This window comes from Salvelinus alpinus, chromosome 37 (assembly GCF_045679555.1).
Source record: "Salvelinus alpinus chromosome 37, SLU_Salpinus.1, whole genome shotgun sequence".
Lineage (NCBI taxonomy): Eukaryota > Metazoa > Chordata > Actinopteri > Salmoniformes > Salmonidae > Salvelinus > Salvelinus alpinus.
The window spans coordinates 5,380,176-5,399,374 of NC_092122.1; the positions used below are offsets into that span (position 1 = coordinate 5,380,176).

The following is a 19,199-nucleotide window of genomic DNA, read 5'->3' on the forward strand; positions in this document are numbered from 1 at the left end:
GACGGACGCTTTTATCCAAAGCGACTTGCAGGAGTCATCCGTGCATTTTCATATGGGTAGCACGAGTCTTGTACATTTTTTTCGGCCTCCAACTTTTTATTATTTTTCTTTGATATTAAATCAGACACAATCAAAAGCAAACATATTTTTATTGTTTCTAGCCTCATCCACAGCAAACAGTGACCGTGACAACAGCACATTTCCATAGTAATTTGCATGTGCACTGATAACAAGGAGAACAACAAAACAATCCCCCATCATCGTCTGGCGTCTCGGTCCTGGAGACTTCATCCTGCCAGGTCTCATTACCTCCGGACCGCCTTGGCCTTGCCTCTGCCCTTGGCACTGTGAAACCACGCAGAGTAGACGGACCAGTCAAACACCTCAGAAACAGTTACAATCTGGCCAGTAGGTGTCGCTATTATATCGATTGTACTTAGGAACAAAACATGTGGTTATACTAAGAGCTGAAATAAGCTCCACTTTGAGCTAAAAGGAATACTAAAAGTGATCATTATGCTAATGTAGTGAATACATATGACAAACAAAATATTTTTAATATTGAGGATATGTATATGGTGGCCATTCAAAGGTTCTACCAGCAACATCTTCAGCATATCTATCCTCAACATTTTCTATGATGATTACAGGACCAGAGAGAGAGTAGAGTTTTGAAAGAATGAGTCAGAGATAGATAGACTGATGCATGAAAGCGGGGAGAGGGGCGATGGGAATGGAAACAGAGACAGTTCTGTGAGAGTTGGCATGCGTCACAGGATGAAAGGGAACACAGAACTTTCACAAAACAGGACCGGGGGTTAGTGAAGGACGAGGATGAATGAATGAATGACATGGCGATCGTGTCCTATCTTCAGCGGTCTTACCGTGATGTTCTCTTAGGGCCAAATCCTAGCTTTTATTTTCTCGTAGTTTCCCATTGACATCAATGCATGACTGAGTGAACGTTTGACTGAATTGGAAGTTAGAATTTCACCCATAATGCACAATTTAAATGTATAATTTATCATAGGCTATCAATCTATCATTCCTAAAGTCTGACATATGAGTTAATTAAAAACTATAGCCAGGCAATACCTGTATGTAAAATTCAACTTACCATCAGAAAACAGTGAGACTTCAGATAGTGGACAGGAGTCAACCCAGACATCTTGGATTCTGTCCTTTACTTTTACTTACAGCATTTTTTGGAGGAATTACAGTACATATTGTATGCACTGCAATACATACGACTTAACTAAGTTCCTTAACCTACAAAGACTATAATATACTGTCAGTTTTGATGATGACACAATGTTCTGGGGCCAATAGTAGGCTGTTGATTAGGATCACGATCTTCCCAGACTATTGGGGTCTATTATAGATGAATGGAGAGGGATGGATGGAATGGAAGGAGCCACTCTAAAGACTGGTCAAATTAGGATGCAGCACTACGATCCTAATGTTTTCTCCCAGGTTGAATCATATGCGCCCAGCTAGTTCTCTTCAAGCAGGATCATGTGACTTTAAAAGGCCTTGGGGTTATGACCGTGAACAGTGAATGGGTGAGGAGGGACAATGGGTGTATCTCAATAGTCTAAAGTAGCTCCTTCACCGTGTCTCCTTTCCTTCATCGGCACTGATGAAAAAAAAAAGCTGGAAAGGTTGCTTTCACATATCCTGTGTCTTCAGATCAATACAGATTAAGGAGAGGAGACGAAGAGAGGAAGCCACTTTAGACTTTTGAGACACCCCTGAATGTCTTGATAGTACTCCAACACTGGGCTTTATTTCATGTTTTTTTTTTTTTTAATGAGTAGCATTCATTATAATTGCTTGGTTGGTTTGGGCCCCCCAGGCTCTTTTAAATAGAGGAGAAACTGACCAGTGTGGCTCTGGGTACTTACCTCTGGTGGTCCTGGACACGGGCCAGAAGCTGATTGATCTGTGAAGGGACACACAGTGGAGGCTGCCTAAGCACTGAGACAACACACTGACTGACACCTGTAGGGAAACCTGGGATCCTGCAGTTTGGAGCCACGGCCTGGCTGCACCACCACCTGTCTGAGGAGTGTGTGGTTCACCTGTGGTCGAAAGCATTCACCTGTGGTCCACCACCTGACCTGACCCGGTCGCCCGGGTTGAGCTTCCCTGAGCCCCGAGTGTAAAATAAAAAACGCTCACTCTGACAACAACGACTGACAGCAGACTACACAACAATGAGGTTGACGCCCCCACAGCCGATTACTCACAACTTCTGTTGCTCATTGATTCGGGTCTGGAGAACATTCATCTGGAAGCAAGTCAGAGTTTTAGACAGCTACGCCCCTCGTAGGGTGTCCTCTTAGGCAGTAGGATTAACACTACCAGTTTCAGAGTAGGGGATGTGGCTTGTTAAGCATGTATATATTTAAACTGCTTTGTATTTCATGAGTGTAAGTTACTCTCAGTGAAATGGACTCCATTTACAGCATGTTAAGGGACAGGCGGCTGGTGGCACCTTCATTGGGGAGGACTGGCACATAGAAATGGCTGAAACGGAATAAATGGAATGGTATCAAACACGTGGTTTCCATGTGTTTGATACCATTCATTTTACATGAACATTTTAGTCATTTAGCAGACCCTCTTATCCAGAGAGACGTACACAGTTAGTGCATTAATTTTAAGATAGGTGAGACAACCCTATCACAGTTGTAGTAAATACATTTATTCTCGTTTCACTCCCATTATTTATTATGAACAGTCCTCCCCTCACCAGCCTCCTGTGGTATGCAGTCATTGGATGACAGAGGAGATGATAAAGAGGTCAGAGGAGATGATATGGAGGTCAGGACACATGAAAAAGACCCAGATCCATTTGAAGTAAAACATCACAATCTTGCAATCATCACCATACTATGCTGTCATGTCATTGGCACGACCAGTGATCTTGTTTTTACCCTGTGGATCACAATGCACAGTACAGCCACGGGTTTTATCACCCTAGCTTGGACCTGAGTGAGAACCCTTACGTCGTATTTCTGCTTCTTCAGTTTCTCGCCGAGGTCGAACTTCTCCGCCTCCAACTCCATCATCCACTGCCACATCTCATTGGCCTTCTCCCTGCAGGACGACAACCAATGGGAAGCCAGTGTTCAGTCAGCGCATGCGGTTCTACTTTTGGTCTCTCCTTCACAGGAGACTTTCTAAGCAACCATGTGTATTTATGTACAGTAGACAATTTCAACAATGAAATAGAGCTTTCAACATGTGTCCCAAATGACACCCTATTCCCTGAAAAGTGCATAACTTTTGACCAGAGCCCGGGTGCCATTTGAGACCCGTGAGTATTTCGGGGTAATTAAACACATCATACTTGAGTTTGTCCTCGTTGAGATGGTCGATGATCAGAGCCTTCCTTCTGTCAGCCAGGATCTTCTTCTTCTTTTCTCTCTCAGTCTGCTTCTTGGCTCCCTTCTTGCCCTCTTGCTGTGGATGGACATCCCCGCAGCACAGCGAGAGGGCACGTAAGTGTCAAGATAACCATGAGGGGGCAGCAAATCTGATGCGAATGTTGTGATCATGAGCGAGAGCGAGTGAGTGTGGAGCTAGCGCTGACCTTCTGTTGGATGCCACCGTATGTGTGAGTCATGGTAGTGAGGGCCTTCTTCTTCTTGGCGTCATCATCGTGCTTCCTGCGCTGTTCATCTTGCTCCCTCCTCTCTTTCTCTTCCTGCGTCGGGGAGTGAGCAACAGAAGGTTAAAGAAGAGGAGAAAACAGCTTGGGCCGCAGTTGGCCTTGACATCACAATTGAAACATTACACAATGAGAGACTCACGGCTAGACGGGCCTGCCTCTCTTTCTCTTGCTCAGTGCGAATCCTCTGCTGCTCTGCCCTCTCGGTACGACGCTTCTCCTACGCACGCACGCACGCACGCACGCACGCACGCACGCACGCACGCACGCACGCACGCACGCACGCACGCACGCACGCACGCACACACACACACACACACACACACACACACACACACACACACACACACACACACACACACACACACACACACACACACACACACACACACACACACACACACACACACACACACACACACACACACACACACACACACAGATAAGGTATTCAACTTGATTCATCTGTGTACCTCAAGACTATGTTGGCACACTGAGCCTGGGCTTAAGCTATGGGAGCCAGCCAGAACGTCAGGCTTGCAATGTCACTCATTACGTGTGCAGTTCACCAACACGCCCATGTAGTGTCCCAGCAGTGTGTGTGTGTGTGTGTGAGCTCCAGCAGTGCTACAGTAGAGGACTTACGATCCTGTTGACGAGACTGATGAGCTCATCTTCATCTTTCTTCCTCTGGACAAAGTGAGACTCAATCAGAGAGGTCAGCTCAGCCATGTCCTTCTCTTGACGCTTCCTGTGCAGGTCCTGTAAAACACACACACACACACACACACACACAGAGTAATTAGTGAATTAGTGAGTGTGGCACTCTTATTGCTATATTCAGATAATCTAGCTGGTAGGATTGCATCACTCACGTCAAAATCGACTTTACCATCTCCCTCTGGTAGCTTTGGAGGGGCAACATTTGGCATAAAACTTCTGAAAAACATTAGAGATGATTCCATCAAATACTCTCCATTCAATTACTTTGATTCAGTGACACAGAGAAAGTTGTTGGCCGAAATAGAATCAAACACTTACTTTGGTTTGGCTTTGGAATCTGTAAGTCACAACAGAAAAGGCTATTATATTACATTATATTATATATTATATTAAATTATAATTCATTCAAAGTAGAAATAAGAAGTGATCAAAATCAATATAAATCTGATTAGTAAAATCTAAATGTTTTGAAATGTCTCTTAACCAAAGGTTTGAAAAGTATTTTATAACATAAATAGCTTTGAAAATGTTTCAAAATACTAGACCTAGAACTAGTTACATAGAACAAGACTAGACCTAGAACTAGTTACATAGAACAAGACTAGACCTAGAACTAGTTACATAGAACAAGACTAGACCTGGAACTATAGTTACAAAGAACTAGACAACACTCACCTTGAGTCTCTCCACCGGCTGTTGGTGAAAAACATAGAAAAAGAAGGGATGATTACACACAGAGCTTTCAACAGAATATTCACACATTTACAGTACTCTATGGTAACAAATTGGATTATTACGGCAGGATATTTCAGTGATAGGCCTTATCTATTGAAACCTACTGTATGAAAGTGTGTATTATGCAACCAAAACCAATGCATTATCACACAGTGATGGCTCAATATTCTGACAGGCAGCGGAATGGTATGAAACACAAAGTATTAGATACTAAGGAATACAAAAGAACATTCACAGCAGACCGTCACAGTCTATAGTTATAGGTCTACACTTCATGCATTCTGTACAAGACAACAACGTATAACAGGTACCTTCTTCTGCAGGCGTTTCTATGTGAGGGACATGAGAAGGATTCGTTTAGTAGTCGACAGACTGAAATGTGGATCAGTGGAGTGTGAGAATATGACGTTGTAAAAACACATGCTGTAAAGGTCTATTGATATTGAATCAGTACATATGAATCAGTAATGGGGGTTATCAATATGATACGTTTGTTAGCTGGGTATGCTAAAGTGGCCCAAATGGTACCAGTGAAAGGTGTGCTATTTAAGCAATAAGGGTCGAGGGGGTGTGGTATATTGCCAATATACCACAGCTAAGGACTGTTCTGTGCCTGGACACAGCCCTTAGCCGTGGTATATTGGCAATATTCCACAAACCCCCGAGGTGCCTTATTGCTATTATAAACTGGTTACCAACATAATTAGAGCAGTAAAAATAAAAGTTTTGTCATATCCGTGGTATACGGTCTGATATACCATGGCTGTTAGCCAATCAGCATTCAGGGCTCGGAACCACCCAGTTTATAATACAGCTTATAACATGCATACATCTGGGATATCAAATGCAGCTCAAACTAAGTGAATTTGAAGCCAAGAAAAGTTTTACCTTCTACTACTGCGGGGGGCGGCTCTGTTATAAAAGCGACTGATTAGCAAAGATAGGAAAGCATGAAGCGAATAATAGAATAGGAGATGATGTACTGTACATATTTGTAAGATGAAGCCAAGAAAAGCTTTACCTACTACAACAGGGGCACTGTTGCAAGGACACATTAATGAATCAATGAAGCAAATAATTACGAAAATGAATGTGCAAAAATATTTTGTCGCGGCTTTGACAGCACCTGTGGGCCAGATTAGCTGCATGCTGCTGTTGTGCCTAGTTAATATATTATGTTACTATTGCAGATAGAAGGCTACAGTATAATTCATGCCGGGGAAAACTTCGTAATGTAGAGGTGAAGAGAACGAGGAGTGGATCAGTTGAGTGTAAAAATATGAGGTCAAGAACAATAATATATATTATAATATATATAATAATAAAAATAACTCAGTCAGTGTTGTGAAAATACGTTTATACTGTATGCTACATTAATATAATTCCGATTGCTCATGTGTCTTAGATTACTTCACTGGCATTAATGAATGTGTACTATTAGCACAAATATACATATATACTAGAAACTAAAGGTGGTAAAGCAAAAATGGCCTTTACCTTCTACTTCTGGCTCTGGTTCTGGCTCTGGTTCTGGTTCTATAGTGAAGATACAACATTAGTATGTGAATAAAGCTTGAAGCAAACAAGACAGACTTTTACTCTAAACACTTATCTCTGGCAAGACTGACAAGAAAAGTAGAATCATGATGCCGTAGCTAGGGCGCATCCTAACATGCAGCAGTGACATTTAATGTGAAAAGCAAGAAAGCATCACCTGGTTCTACGTCTAGTGTGGTCTCTATGGTAACGGTAGGGAAGGATTAGCAAGTGGATCAATTATTATTATTATTCAATAATAATAATAATCATGTGCAAAAGCAAGAAGCATATCAAGCCATGACAGCGTTTAGCTACGACTGCAGAGGCAGGTTCTGTGGTAAAGTCATGTCGTTGATTAGTGAATTTGCAATGAGTGAAGCAAATAACTTGAAAACGGGATAGTTCAGCAATTTTACATATTTAGATATACTGCAGATAAATCACTTAACTACACCTTTGATAAAGATTATGACTTTTTTGGTAGCAAGCCGATAATAATAATAATAATAATAGCCAAGAAAAGCTTTACCTTCTACAGGTTCTGGGGCAGGTTCTGTTACAGCTAAAAGCATAGGATTGTTTAGTGTCAGCCACTGTTATGCTAAGGCAGAGACAATAAGGCAGAGAGAAATACAGTCTGTGCTCTGATTAGGAAGCAAATATTATTTTGCAGCTCCGTGAGGAGAGATATTATGTACAGTATATCCGCTAGACAACTGCTCTCGACTTGATTGACTACAAAACCACCGTGCACATACCAAAACATTTTTCTAAATGTTTCTAAATGTAAAATGTAGTATTTTGTATATTAGTATTAGCATGCAGAATCTCTACATATGAAACATTGAAAATCATGACCTTCCTCTGCAGGAGCAGCCTCTATTGTAAGGACATCAGAAATATGTATGAATAAAGCACATCGTTTTGCTCATCATTAATACAGCCAAAATCATTCATGCAGCACTAACTGTAGGAATACCGTACACTATCTGAAATGAAGGTACCAGTGACTAGAGCCAAAATGTTACAATGCATTTTATGAAACTAGTATGTATGACCTAGGAATATAGAGTATTTCAACCCTGAAGAAAACTGCATCTCTAGCTGTACAATATGCACATCTTGATAATACTATCATTTATAGATCTGTTTCCATGCAGTTCACAGCACATGGGACGCTTTACCTTCCTCTGCTGGGACTTCAACCTCGACTGATGAGTGGACAGAAGATTGATTAGTGGTTCTATATAAAGCAATGAGTTGGTAGAAGTTGGCCCTAACCACTGACCTAGGGTCAGATATTTTTTAAGGATAATATTGATTGTGGTTTAGAATTGTGGTTGGGTGATCTGATCCTAAATCTGTAGTCAGGGCCACTTATACGATAAGATCAAGGCAAACTGTTTATTACACCGTCAAACTGGTAAGAAACTCATTTTCATACCTAATGATCAGATTGGATCAAATTGTTTAAATCTGATTCAGTATCAGTATGATTTCCATACAGTACATACACACATTTCATGCAACCTTTGTCAGAACATTGAAAACCATTCTGGAGTGAACAACACTGTCTAGCTATTGGATGGAATATGGAGATGGACGCATGAAAAGGGTATAAGTCTCATACATCTTGGATATCCATGTAAGCATACACCACAAAGACAGAAGGGTAGGAAATCAGTATACAAATGATATGCAAATTCCACATGTTTATCTCGACAGACAAACGTAGACATAGCATTTTAAATTTCACATTAAAAAGGATCTAATTTAAGGTATATTTTGATCAGGTACACGAAGCATGCTTTTTAGAAATTCATGGAGAATTTTAGTGTGAACAGTAATGAATGGCCTATGACAGGCTTTGACAATGACACAAGAAGCACAATAGACTTGCTACAGTATATCTATCTTGCACACAATCAAACAACGTCTAAGTAACGCACGAAGCCATGCGAAGCTTTTACCTTCCTCTGTGGTGGTTTCTGCGACTGCGCAGACATAGGTGAAGTCAGCTCAGCAATATAGCTAATATAGTCAATCTTAGCATTATATGTGTATTTGAGTGTACAAAACATTAGGAACACCTTCCTAATATTGAGTTGTACCCCCTTTTCCCCTCAGAACAGCGTCAATTTGTCGGGACTCTACAAGGTGTCGTAAGCGTTCCACAGGGATGCTTTCCACAGTTGTGTCAAGTTGGCTGGATGTCCTTTGGATGGTGGACCATTTTTGATACACACGGGAAACTGTTGAGCGTGAAAAACACTGCAGCGTTGCAGTTCTTGACATTCTCAAACCAGTGCGCCTGGCAGCTACTACCATACCCCGTATCAAAATCTTTAGTCTTGCCCATTCACCCTGTGAATTGCACACACACAATCCATCTCTCAATTGTCTCAAGGCTTAAAAATCCTTCTTCAACCTGTCTCCCCCCCCTTCATCTACACTGATTGAAGTGGATTTAATAGGGAACATCAATAAGGGATCATAGCTTTCACCTGGATTCACCTGGTCGGTCTGTGTCATGGAAAGAGCAGGTGTTCCTAATGTTTTGTACACTCAGCGTATAGTGGCTTGAAGCACATTTTGTTTAGTCAAAAAGTAAGAAGAAATTCTCAAAGTCTTGCTGTACCTTCCTCCCTGAAAAGAAGACAAACAAAAAACATGAGACATTTTGTTGGAAGACATTGTTTTGAATAACATTTTCATGACTAAATACACTGTAGTGTAAGCTATCGTTTCTATAGTTTCTGAGATGACAAAGATTAATAGGGTACACTTACTCATTTTCTTCATCTGCCATGTTCAGATCGGATTACCTGGACATGAGAGACAAGACTACTGATGTTTTCTGTTTCACACAAATAAGCACGGGGAGAAGGAATATAGTGGTGAAATGACAGGGGCATGGATGGGTTGAAGAAATACTTGATAAAGACTGAACCCTTTGAATCTTTTCTCCCCACACAAAGCTGGGTCTAAAATGGCACCCTATTCCTGATATAGTGCACTACTTTTAACCAGGGCTCTAGTGCACTAGATAAGGAATAGGGACCATTTTAAACGCACTCAGGCCTAGTAACACTTTTCATCTGTGGCAAATAGAGATACACAGTACAGTAATATCGGATGTGTTTGAGTTGAGTCTATGTACATGTATACTACCGTTCAAAAGTTTGGGGTCACTTAGAAATGTCCTTGTTTTTGAAAGAAAAGCACATTATTTGTCCATTAAAATAACATCAAATTGATCAGAAATACAGTGTAGACATTGTTAATGTTGTAAATGACTATTGTAGCTGGAAACTGCAGATTTTTTTCTGGAATATCTAGATAAGCGTACAGAGGCCCATTATCAACAACCATCACACCTGTGTTCCAATGGCACGTTGTGTTATCTAATCCAAGTTGATCATTTTAAAAGGCTAATTGATCATTAGAAAACCCTTTTGCAATTATGTTAGCACAGCTGAAAACTGTTGTCCTGATTAAAGAAACAATAAAACTGGCCTTCTTTAGACTAGTTGAGTATCTGGAGCATCAACATTTGTGGGTTCGATTACAGGCTCAAAATGGCCAGAAACAAAGACCTTTCTTCTGAAACTCGTCAGTCTATTCTTGTTCTGAGAAATGAAGGCTATTCCATGCTAGAAATTGCCAAGAAATTGAAGATCTCGTACAACGTTGTGTACTACTCCCTTCACAGAACAGCGCAAACTGTCTCTAACCAGAATAGAAAGAGGAGTGGGAGGCCCTGGTGCACAACTGAGCAAGAGGGCAAGTACATTAGTGTCTAGTTTGAGAAACAGATGCCTCACAAGTCCTCAACTGGCAGCTTCATTAAATAGTACCCGAAAAACAGCAGCCTCAACGTCAACAATAAAGTGGCGACTCCAGGATGCTGGCCTTCTAGACAGAGTTGCAAAGAAAAAGCCATATCTCAGACTGGCCAATAAAAAGAAAAGATTAAGACGGGCAAAAGAACACAGACACTGGACAGAGGAACTCTGCCTAGAAGGCCAGCATCTCGGAGTTGCCTCTTCACTGTTGACGTTGAGACTGGTGTTTTGCGAGTACCATTTAATGAAGTTACCAGTTGAGGACTTGTGAGGCATCTGTTTCTCAAACTAGACACTCTAATGTACTTGTAATCGAACCCACAAATGCTGATGCTCCAGATACTCAACTAGTCTAAAGAAGGCCAGTTTTATTGTTTCTTTAATCAAGACAACAGTTTTCAGCTGTGCTAACATAATTGCAAAGGGTTTTCTAATGATCAATTAGCCTTTTAAAATGATCAACTTGGATTAACTAACACAACGTGCCATTGAAACACAGGAGTGATGGTTGCAGATAATGGGCCTCTGTACGCCTATGTGGATATTCCATTAAACATCAGCTGTTTCCAGCTACAATAGTCATTTACAACATTAACAATGTCTACACTGTATTTCTGATCAATTTTATGTTATTTTAATAGACCAAAAAATTAGCTTTTCTTTCAAAAACAAGTACATTTCTAAGTGACCCCAAACTTTTGAACAGTAGTGTATGTGGTGTTCTTTCACCACTGGCACTGGCTTCCCTGAGGCCCTCAGCTCTAAACAGCTCCAAGACTAATCCTCAGCCATTTCCTCTTGGCATGGATAGCCTCTCCTCTCTGCTCTATAGTCAGGATAACCTGTTGTCTGGATAACACACTAACCATTACACTGGGACGGGGACTGCAATGGACACTTTGAGGGCCACATTTAAGCATTTTTGCACCAGGCACTAAAACGCACTGTTACTTTCCAATACTTTATTTATAGATTTCCAGTTTAAGGCAAACAGATAACAGTAAATTCAACTTTTTTATTTAATTTTTTACAACCACTGCCCTGCCATCCCAATCGTAAATCAGTGCACTATAAATGTGTTTACTCTATTCTAGAAACAGAAGGTGAACACGTTGCACATGTGCTAAGGAATAGCAGATATCTCCCAGATATGTATGGTCACTTTAATTCAACTCCAACTTATTATTTCAAGCTGATGGCCTTGTCATACCACATTCGGGGCATTTTTACGGACAACCTGAAGGTTATCATTACCTTTACAGACAGGAACAGATTCACGAGGTTACGTGGTTCTATATTTAACTAACAAATGTCAGAATGCTATTGTGTGGATGAATCATTTGAGACACGACATCTTTCCGTTCGAAAGACCAATCGTCAGATCATAAAACTAGTGTCACTCCGTTGATATACAGAGGGGTTATTTTTAACAATAATAAAGCACAGTTCATCAGCAGGTGTTAGGTGCTCTTCCAGACAATGAAGTTGGCTGAGCTTATTGAGCGCCTACATGCTTGTACTCACACACACACAGTAAATCAATGAATAACATGCCAGTCAAGGCCAGCTTATTTTGGACAACAGGGATTGGCCAGCCATCTAGAGCTTTACATACAGCACCCATCAACTCCACAGTTTTTAGCAACATGCATTACATTCCCAAGATGATCCCATTATGGAACTATCTATCAGAGGAGATGGGAGTCAATCTTAACATTGACCATATTTGCCATGAAAGTAAAACTGAAGCAACCCTAGAGACCTGGATTAGAAAACCATTACCCCTCACCTCACCCATCCCCCCCTCCTTCCATAACCCCTTTTCGGTCCCTTCCTGTGCCCACCCTCTGACCTTACATGCCAGTTCATGTGAAGTGTATTTGGGACACACTCCTATGCATAACATACATTTGGACTGAAGTAGCTAGCCTACAGTGTATTTCTTTAACAGACTTTCAATTCAGTTGAGGACCCAGTGTCCCAGTCCGACCCCCAAATGGATACAACAGAGAACTCTAGCTAAGAGAGATGTGAAGTAGAATATAGACCATCTGTTTAAAGAGCTGTCTCAAAACGTATTTACTGAAATCCACCGAGAATTCACAGGCGATGAGACTTGTTTCCCTGTGGAATTAAATGTGTTTTGCTTTAATGTGTGTGGTCAGTATTGGATCCTGGCTCGATCGCTGGAATAACATGGTCTGACAGTGGCAGGAATGTTGCGGGTGCCGCTTTCAGCATTAAGTCAAAGCCCAAAGCATGCTAACACCCAGTCCCCCCTACAGCGGACTAGCTTAGCGCCCACTGACTGTCTGTCTCTGTCCAGTCTGGGCCATGAGAAGCAAATCAAACAAATGGAAAGAAACAGAATCCATAAACTTTTCTCTCTGGCAGTGCCTGAAATGTATTAGTTCAGCATTTGTGAATGCAAAAAAATATGATATGGTCCCTCTTGCCCAGAGAACACTTATTCCACATCCCCAGTGCCCGGATTGACAAGGGTTATGAAGCAGAGGTCCAGCCTCAGAGCAGGCATTCATGCATGCATGCATCCCCGTAAAGTGTTACCGTCACAGCCAATAGTCTTACCTCCAAACCCCACGGGAAAGAGAGATGGTAAAGTAGTGCTGGGCCGGTCTTATTCTTTGAGATCCAGTAACAAGACAAGTTCAATGAGACTCTTAAGGCTCACATAATACAGCCCTGCCACCAATGTCACCACCTCTTATCTCTGATTGGCTAGGGCAGTGAAGTCTATTGTTGGAGCTAGAGGAAGCCTAGTATATATCTCAACCATTAAAGCAGGAACAATGGCTTAACCGCGGCTGATCTAATAGAGCTATAGTCATGTAATGTCATACTCACACAGACCGTTAACATTAATTTGGTTCCGAGTTCCAAGATAGGTAGAGGTTAAACTGTCTAAGCAGCCAATGATATAGTGAGTTCAGTGTTAGAAAGAGAAAATAAACTAGACAAACTGGAACAATTTATATCTCTTTATTGCGGTTGTCGAGTCAGCGGTACAAATATTTCAGAACATTTATTCTGTAAGAAACTACCCACTACCATCACAATGTTTGATCTGAAACTGTAGATAGTGTGCATTGCATAGTTAACTCTACACAATAAATGAGGGTGTTTGAAATAAAAGCAAAAATTACCAAAAATATGAAATAACGGCATGTAAAATAATGTTATATATTTTGGTCAGACTCCATTGCTTGTCGTTCTAAGGAGTCATGGAATGTGATTGTCAAGGTTTACACAGAACAATCTTTCAATGCCCCTGCTAACCTTTATTTAATACCTATATTAACAAATGTCATGCAAAATGAATTAATGAAATGTGAAACATAGAACCTCAATAATGAAACGGTAAAAAAAAAGAAAAGAAACAGCTGAAGTCATAATGAGTTGGCAAAGTGTAAGGTACAGTTTATTCGGTGCCTGCATTAACAAGGCCTTGAGACCATTGGATGTAAAGGATTTGTGCTGGAAACACGATCTTACATACCACAATGCAACTTTAAGAAAACTCAAAACAAGCGTCAAGCGCAATTGTTGTCCGGAGTCAAAATCCGTCTTCTGTTGACCGACTCAAGCCTCTATCATTGTCAACATCTAAAATGTGCACTTTCCCTTCTTTCAGAGTCCTATAGTTAGTACGTGAGATTTGGGCTTAAATGGCAAGGCGGCATATGGCTTAAAACCGATGCCGTCTCAGGGTACAGACACAGTGTATAAATGTGTATCTGGCCTGCTATATTCAGACAACCTCACTGACAAAGCTGAGGTCCTTAACCTCCTAAATAGAAGCCATTGGAGCACGTACGTGAATAAGCCCGGTGGCGTGCTTAGTGGCGTGGAATGTTGCGGGTCAGAGAGTCTCTAGGATGAGGATGTAACTCTTAAGTACACCTGCTGCATTATGGGTTGTTTGAAAGTTTAACAAAGTGAATTAGAGATTCAAACAGCAGGTACAAAAGCCACAAAAAACAGCCAATGACAAAACACGTAAAAAAAAACATAAATAAATTGAAACAAGGATAATAAACGTTATAATAGCCGTCTTAATATACAACTTTCCTTTAGTTGCTTTGCACTGCCTTTCATTGCCTCTTGTCGGTTGGTAGTCGTGTAATTTTAGAGTACAAAAGCCAAACAAATCTTGAGTATAAAGCTGTAATGGAAGATATAATATTCATAACGACATGTACTTCTGTGCTAACATATTAACTCAGACCATTGTTGCACTATTGGTAAGTCAAAAAAAGTGAAATAAGCCAAATCTACGGAGTGCTTATAATCTCTCTCCTGAACTGGTGAACATGAATAAAATAGCTATATGTGAAGCTTTGCTTTAAATATAAATACGAAAGAAGTGAGATGGACGACATGGACAGAGCATTGGTGGTAGATGTCTCTCTTTGGAACACGGATATGATTGTGGAACTGGAAACCTCATATAAAAACATTTCTCTACTATATCAAAAGTACACATGTACTGAAGAGCGCATGGGGAAATACAATCTAATCTCAATTATTTATTTTTTCTCCTGCAAGTTTTTGCTTATAACATATAAAACAAATCACCATATCATAAAACATCCAAATTTCACAGCATATTCTTTTGTTTGTTGCGAAAGTAAATCATAGTAAATCGTTGTGCAAAGGCACTACACTGTAGTTACGAGATGGTGGCTATTCGTTTCAGTACAGTGCTTATTAAATAGAATCTCCTGTTTCTCTTCATTCCTTGGGGTCCCGCAGGGTGGTGGTCATATTCTTTTGGTATAATACACATAGAAAAGGAAGAGTCTCGGATTGTCTTGGTCCCCACCAGCCTTCAGAAGAAGCTCTTCGTATCATTCGTGTCCCATACCTGCTGAGGGACAGAGACAAGTCTATCAGAGCTACAGTGAAAATCTAAAAGTGAATACTCTAACCTATTTCAGATGGGTTAGACCCACACATCCATCTACCTACCCACACATACTTTTTGTATAAAAAAGTATTTATTATTTAACCTTTATTTAACTACTGTATCTATTAGAAAGAGGTGTAGGATGTCTCGTCTAAGGACAAAACCATTATGCCTTTACCCACAGTCAGTCAAATGTAGCTAGCTAAAGAGACCTCTGTCTTGGTAGTAATCTTGATCTGGTGTTAAGTCTGCAGTGTGACTAGAGCCCTCAGGAAAAACAGTCAAGCAGGCCTTTCTGCATGAGACTGGGGTTGTTGCATGCTGTTCGATGTGGTGTCAGATGCCTCTGAGGTCCCTGCCTGCCTACCTGTCTTCACTCCCATTTATATAACTGACACCTGCCATGTTGTCATTTGCCCTTCTCTCAGCGACAACAAAGAGGGGGAGTGAATACAAGGTGTGTGTGTCGAGAAACGTCGGATGTGTGTAGGCATTTCAAGCGTCTCGCTCTACTTTAACACATTCAGCATTAAAGTAGAGAGAGACACAGGTTATCTGGGGCCGAGATTTTCAGAATGCACTAAATATGGAGCCACACCTCGCCTGAACTGTGAAGTGAGCTTGTTACATTAAGTTTGCCTCTCCTCTGCTAGCCCCTGACTAAATGAGGTGTATGGCGTGATAATCTTCCACCACCCGAGCTAGTAGTGTGTCAACCCAACAGCTGTTAATTTGTTCACAGCCTGGAAGGCCCGACCCCAACAATAGAATCCAGGTCGGGTTAAGGAGGGGTGATGCAGGGGGTTGAGGATGGGGGGGGGGGTGGACAAACGACACATTTCACAGACACGTCCGACATCCCTGGAGGCCAGTTCTCTCTACTGGGACAAAAGAGTCGTGGTGGGCAGGCCACTTTGGAAATAGAACACAATGCGAAAGTGGCATCTGAAAACGCCATTGCCAGAGCCAAACAGCAAACAGAGATGATTTACAGCTGGCACCAGGTCCCAGGGGCGATGGTGTTATAGGGAAGGAGTTATGGGAGCTGGGGAAGGAAGGGAGGGAGTGCTGCTGGGCCACATGGTCGTCCGTAAATTACAACAGGCTCCTTTCCCTGTCCTTTTTCAGATGGAGCAGTCCCCTTTAACCTCACTGACTCTGGGTGTGTGTTGTCAGTAGAGCAGACTTATGACTATTGTAGATACAAAGACATGCATAGGCCCAAACAAGATGGGCACAGATACACACACAGTATGTCAACTTTGACCTCCGCCTAAGGCTTAAAACTATGTTGGTTATGGTAACAGAATGGACTCACCATTGGCAACAGATTTATTCTCCCCTCTACCAGTCACCTGAGAGAAGATAGATGGAGAGAAAAGTCAGAGAGAAAGTCATCCGAGGTAGCAGTCACTTCAACAGTCCATTTAGTCAATGCTGCCATATCCTGAGAGATGCTGTGTGCACTGGAATCTTTCAAATCTCAGGCTGTGGTTCGACCAAATTGATCTCTTTGAAAATTGATCTACATTAATAAGGAAGGGTTGATGTTAATTTGAGTATGATTTCCATTCTTTTTAGGGACTTCATTTAAGAGGTTTGAGAGAGTGCATATTTAAAAAAAAATTGTATTTATTTAACTAGGCAAGTCAGCTAAGAACAAATTCTTATTTACAATGACAGCCTAGGAACAGTGGGTTAACTGCCTTGTTCAGGGGCAGAACGACAGATTTTTACCTTGTCAGCTCGGTGATTCGATCTTGCAACCTTTCAGTTACTAGTCCAATGCCCTAACCACTAGGCTACCTGCCTGAACCAAGAAGATTATTCCAGCCAATCAGGGGATTTGGGAAACAACATGAACAGGGTTCACATCCTGCATCTACAAAAAACACACAACCACACTAAGCCTATCCAGTAAAGCCTGGTCGTGGCGGTTAGTGGATGACATCTCCCACAGTTCCCTGCGGTAACACTGTCCTGTCTGTGTCGCAAATGGCATCCTATTCCCTACATTGTGCACTACTTTTGACCAGAGCCATTCCGGATGCAAACACTAATACCCCGCCCGCTTCCATGAACTCATCTCAAGCCCATCAGGCCCCTACGTCCCCTATCCCCTCATACAGCTCTCCTGACATCACCACAATGTGTGGTTAGTTAATAACACAGCTCATAACCGCCAGCCCCCTACCATCCCCAGCTCCACGCCTGGTTTACGTCAGCACTAACCAGCAGTCTAGTGCCCCTCCAGCTCTATGTGGCTCGCCACAGGATTGGACTGCACTGCTGGCAGGTTGCTATACTCTGTCTGTGTGTTCAGCTATCGGGAGACTGCAGAGCAAGGCCTATTTCACAAGCCTCTCCGCTCCAGGGGCCAAATTTAGAGCCATTCCATAAATAAATATCATTATTGTGTCTTTTATCGGTGAAATATCATCCTCGTAAATAACAGAGGCCACATGGTGGGGTTGTGGCCAACACTGTGGTCATTGGAGCGCCATGGGGTCCTGTATTATGAGGGTCACAGTAGAGGTTGGAGATAGCTGTCCTTACAATTGCCTGTTCAGAATGTGGTTAAAAGGACCCACACATACAGTAGCAAGGATTGGTTCTGCTAGCAAGGCCAAGTGTATGTATTATGTGTAAAATGAAGTGTACTTCTACAACAACATGAATTTGAAATATAGAGCAAAGTAGAAAGGACTATACAGGAAGCATGGGTGCTGCTGTGTCAAGAGGGGCATAGAAATGAGAGTCAGGAAAAAAATATAGAACAGCCATTTTGTGAAAGGCACTTGAGGCTCTAATTACCCATAGAATAGCAATAGCACAATACATGGCCCTTAACAGTGACTTCTATTTACAGTGCAGCTGGTTTCAGATCTGTTTGTGCTGCCTTGCCAACTCCTATGGTCATTGCTACAAACAGATCTGGGACCAGGCCATTTTTACCAATAAAAGAGAAGAAGACCTGACATCGTAGTAGACAGGTCAGTCCAGTGATAATATCAGTGCAGTGAAGTTGACATCTTTAAAACATCTTTACCTCTCCAGGGTTTCCAGACTAGTTAACGGTGAAGTCAACTAGCTAAGAGAGCTCTTCTTCAGAGCTCTTCAAACAAAAACAAGACAAAGCAACAAGCCGTTGTTATCCCCCTAGCTGGCAAATGTACATCATATGATATTATTAACTAACAGATGAATAGTACAGGGCCTCAAAACATTCCCCAGGTAAACTTGTACGTGTACTGTTGTTGTGTGACATCATGTGAATGTACTGTAGAGTATACCGTATTGTGTCCCAATTGGCACCTTACACCCTATGTAGTGCACTACTTTAGACCAAGGCCCATAGGGCTGTAGTAAAATAAAAAAATATGCTCTGTGTAGGAAGTAGGGTGCCATTTGGGACACAGTTGTGTGAGAAAGTATGATGGTACAAATTCCAGTAATTTTTGGGATCTTTGCTAAGTTTTTGCATATCTGTTAACGATACTGAACAAAAATATAAACGCAACAAGCAAGAATTTCAAAGATTTTACTGAGTTACACTTCATATGAGGAAATCAGTCAATTTAAATAAATACTTTTAAATAATACTTTAAAAGGGCCTCAGGATCTCATCACGGTATTTCTGTGCATTCAAATTGCCATCAATAAAATGTAATTGTGTTAGTCGTCCGTAGCTTAAGCCTGCCCTCACCATAACCCCACCGCCCCCATGGGGCACTCTGTTCACAACGTTGACATC

At 41.5% G+C, this 19,199-nt stretch overlaps 2 protein-coding genes across 31 annotated transcripts in view; both read right to left on the minus strand.

Moving 5' to 3' along the window:
* Window positions 1–88: 88 nt before the first annotated feature.
* LOC139565846 (troponin T, cardiac muscle-like) lies at window positions 89–7,880 on the minus strand. 9 transcript variants are annotated; one of them, XM_071386454.1, is made up of 13 exons: window positions 7,858–7,867; window positions 7,532–7,552; window positions 6,632–6,670; window positions 5,446–5,463; window positions 5,075–5,092; window positions 4,718–4,736; window positions 4,552–4,615; window positions 4,322–4,438; window positions 3,819–3,896; window positions 3,599–3,712; window positions 3,356–3,468; window positions 3,012–3,102; window positions 89–345 (listed from the first exon to the last, which is right to left on the minus strand). In XM_071386454.1, exons 7-13 carry the CDS (start codon window positions 4,606–4,608, stop codon window positions 121–123), a joined length of 795 nt encoding a protein of 264 aa, XP_071242555.1. In that variant the 5' UTR covers window positions 4,609–4,615; window positions 4,718–4,736; window positions 5,075–5,092; window positions 5,446–5,463; window positions 6,632–6,670; window positions 7,532–7,552; window positions 7,858–7,867; the 3' UTR covers window positions 89–120. The 9 variants fall into 9 exon arrangements, with proteins under 9 accessions (XP_071242555.1, XP_071242554.1, XP_071242559.1 ...); XM_071386460.1 differs by lacking the exon at window positions 7,532–7,552 and adding an exon at window positions 1,905–1,942 and having other exon boundaries at window positions 131–345; window positions 7,858–7,880; XM_071386459.1 differs by lacking the exon at window positions 7,532–7,552 and adding an exon at window positions 2,250–2,290 and having other exon boundaries at window positions 131–345; window positions 7,858–7,880.
* Window positions 7,881–13,502: 5,622 nt separating this feature from the next.
* Window positions 13,503–19,199, minus strand: part of LOC139565977 (non-muscle caldesmon-like) — a 53,947-nt gene continuing 48,250 nt past the window's right edge. For 13 of the 22 annotated variants that reach the window (XM_071386734.1, XM_071386722.1, XM_071386732.1 and 10 more), the window contains 2 exons: window positions 16,764–16,800; window positions 15,046–15,406 (listed from right to left, as the gene is read on the minus strand). In XM_071386734.1, the coding sequence (XP_071242835.1) occupies window positions 15,387–15,406; window positions 16,764–16,800 (57 nt within the window). In that variant the 3' untranslated portion in view covers window positions 15,046–15,386. Of the gene's footprint in view, window positions 15,407–16,763; window positions 16,801–18,494; window positions 18,561–19,199 lie in introns of all 22 variants that reach the window. The other 9 variants (XR_011673025.1, XR_011673024.1, XR_011673022.1 and 6 more) reach the window with 5 other exon arrangements.

Bases quoted from the DNA above. Each gene is read 5' to 3' on its own strand.
- LOC139565846 (XM_071386457.1), bottom strand. From the start codon at position 4,608: ATGCCAAATGTTGCCCCTCCAAAGCTACCAGAGGGAGATGGTAAAGTC. The intron at 3,713-3,818 runs GTGAGTCTCTCA...TCCCCGACGCAG, and splicing joins AGAGGCAGGCCCGTCTAGCC to GAAGAGAAAGAGAGGAGGGA. The intron at 3,103-3,355 runs GTATGATGTGTT...GTCGTCCTGCAG, and splicing joins CTCAACGAGGACAAACTCAA to GGAGAAGGCCAATGAGATGT.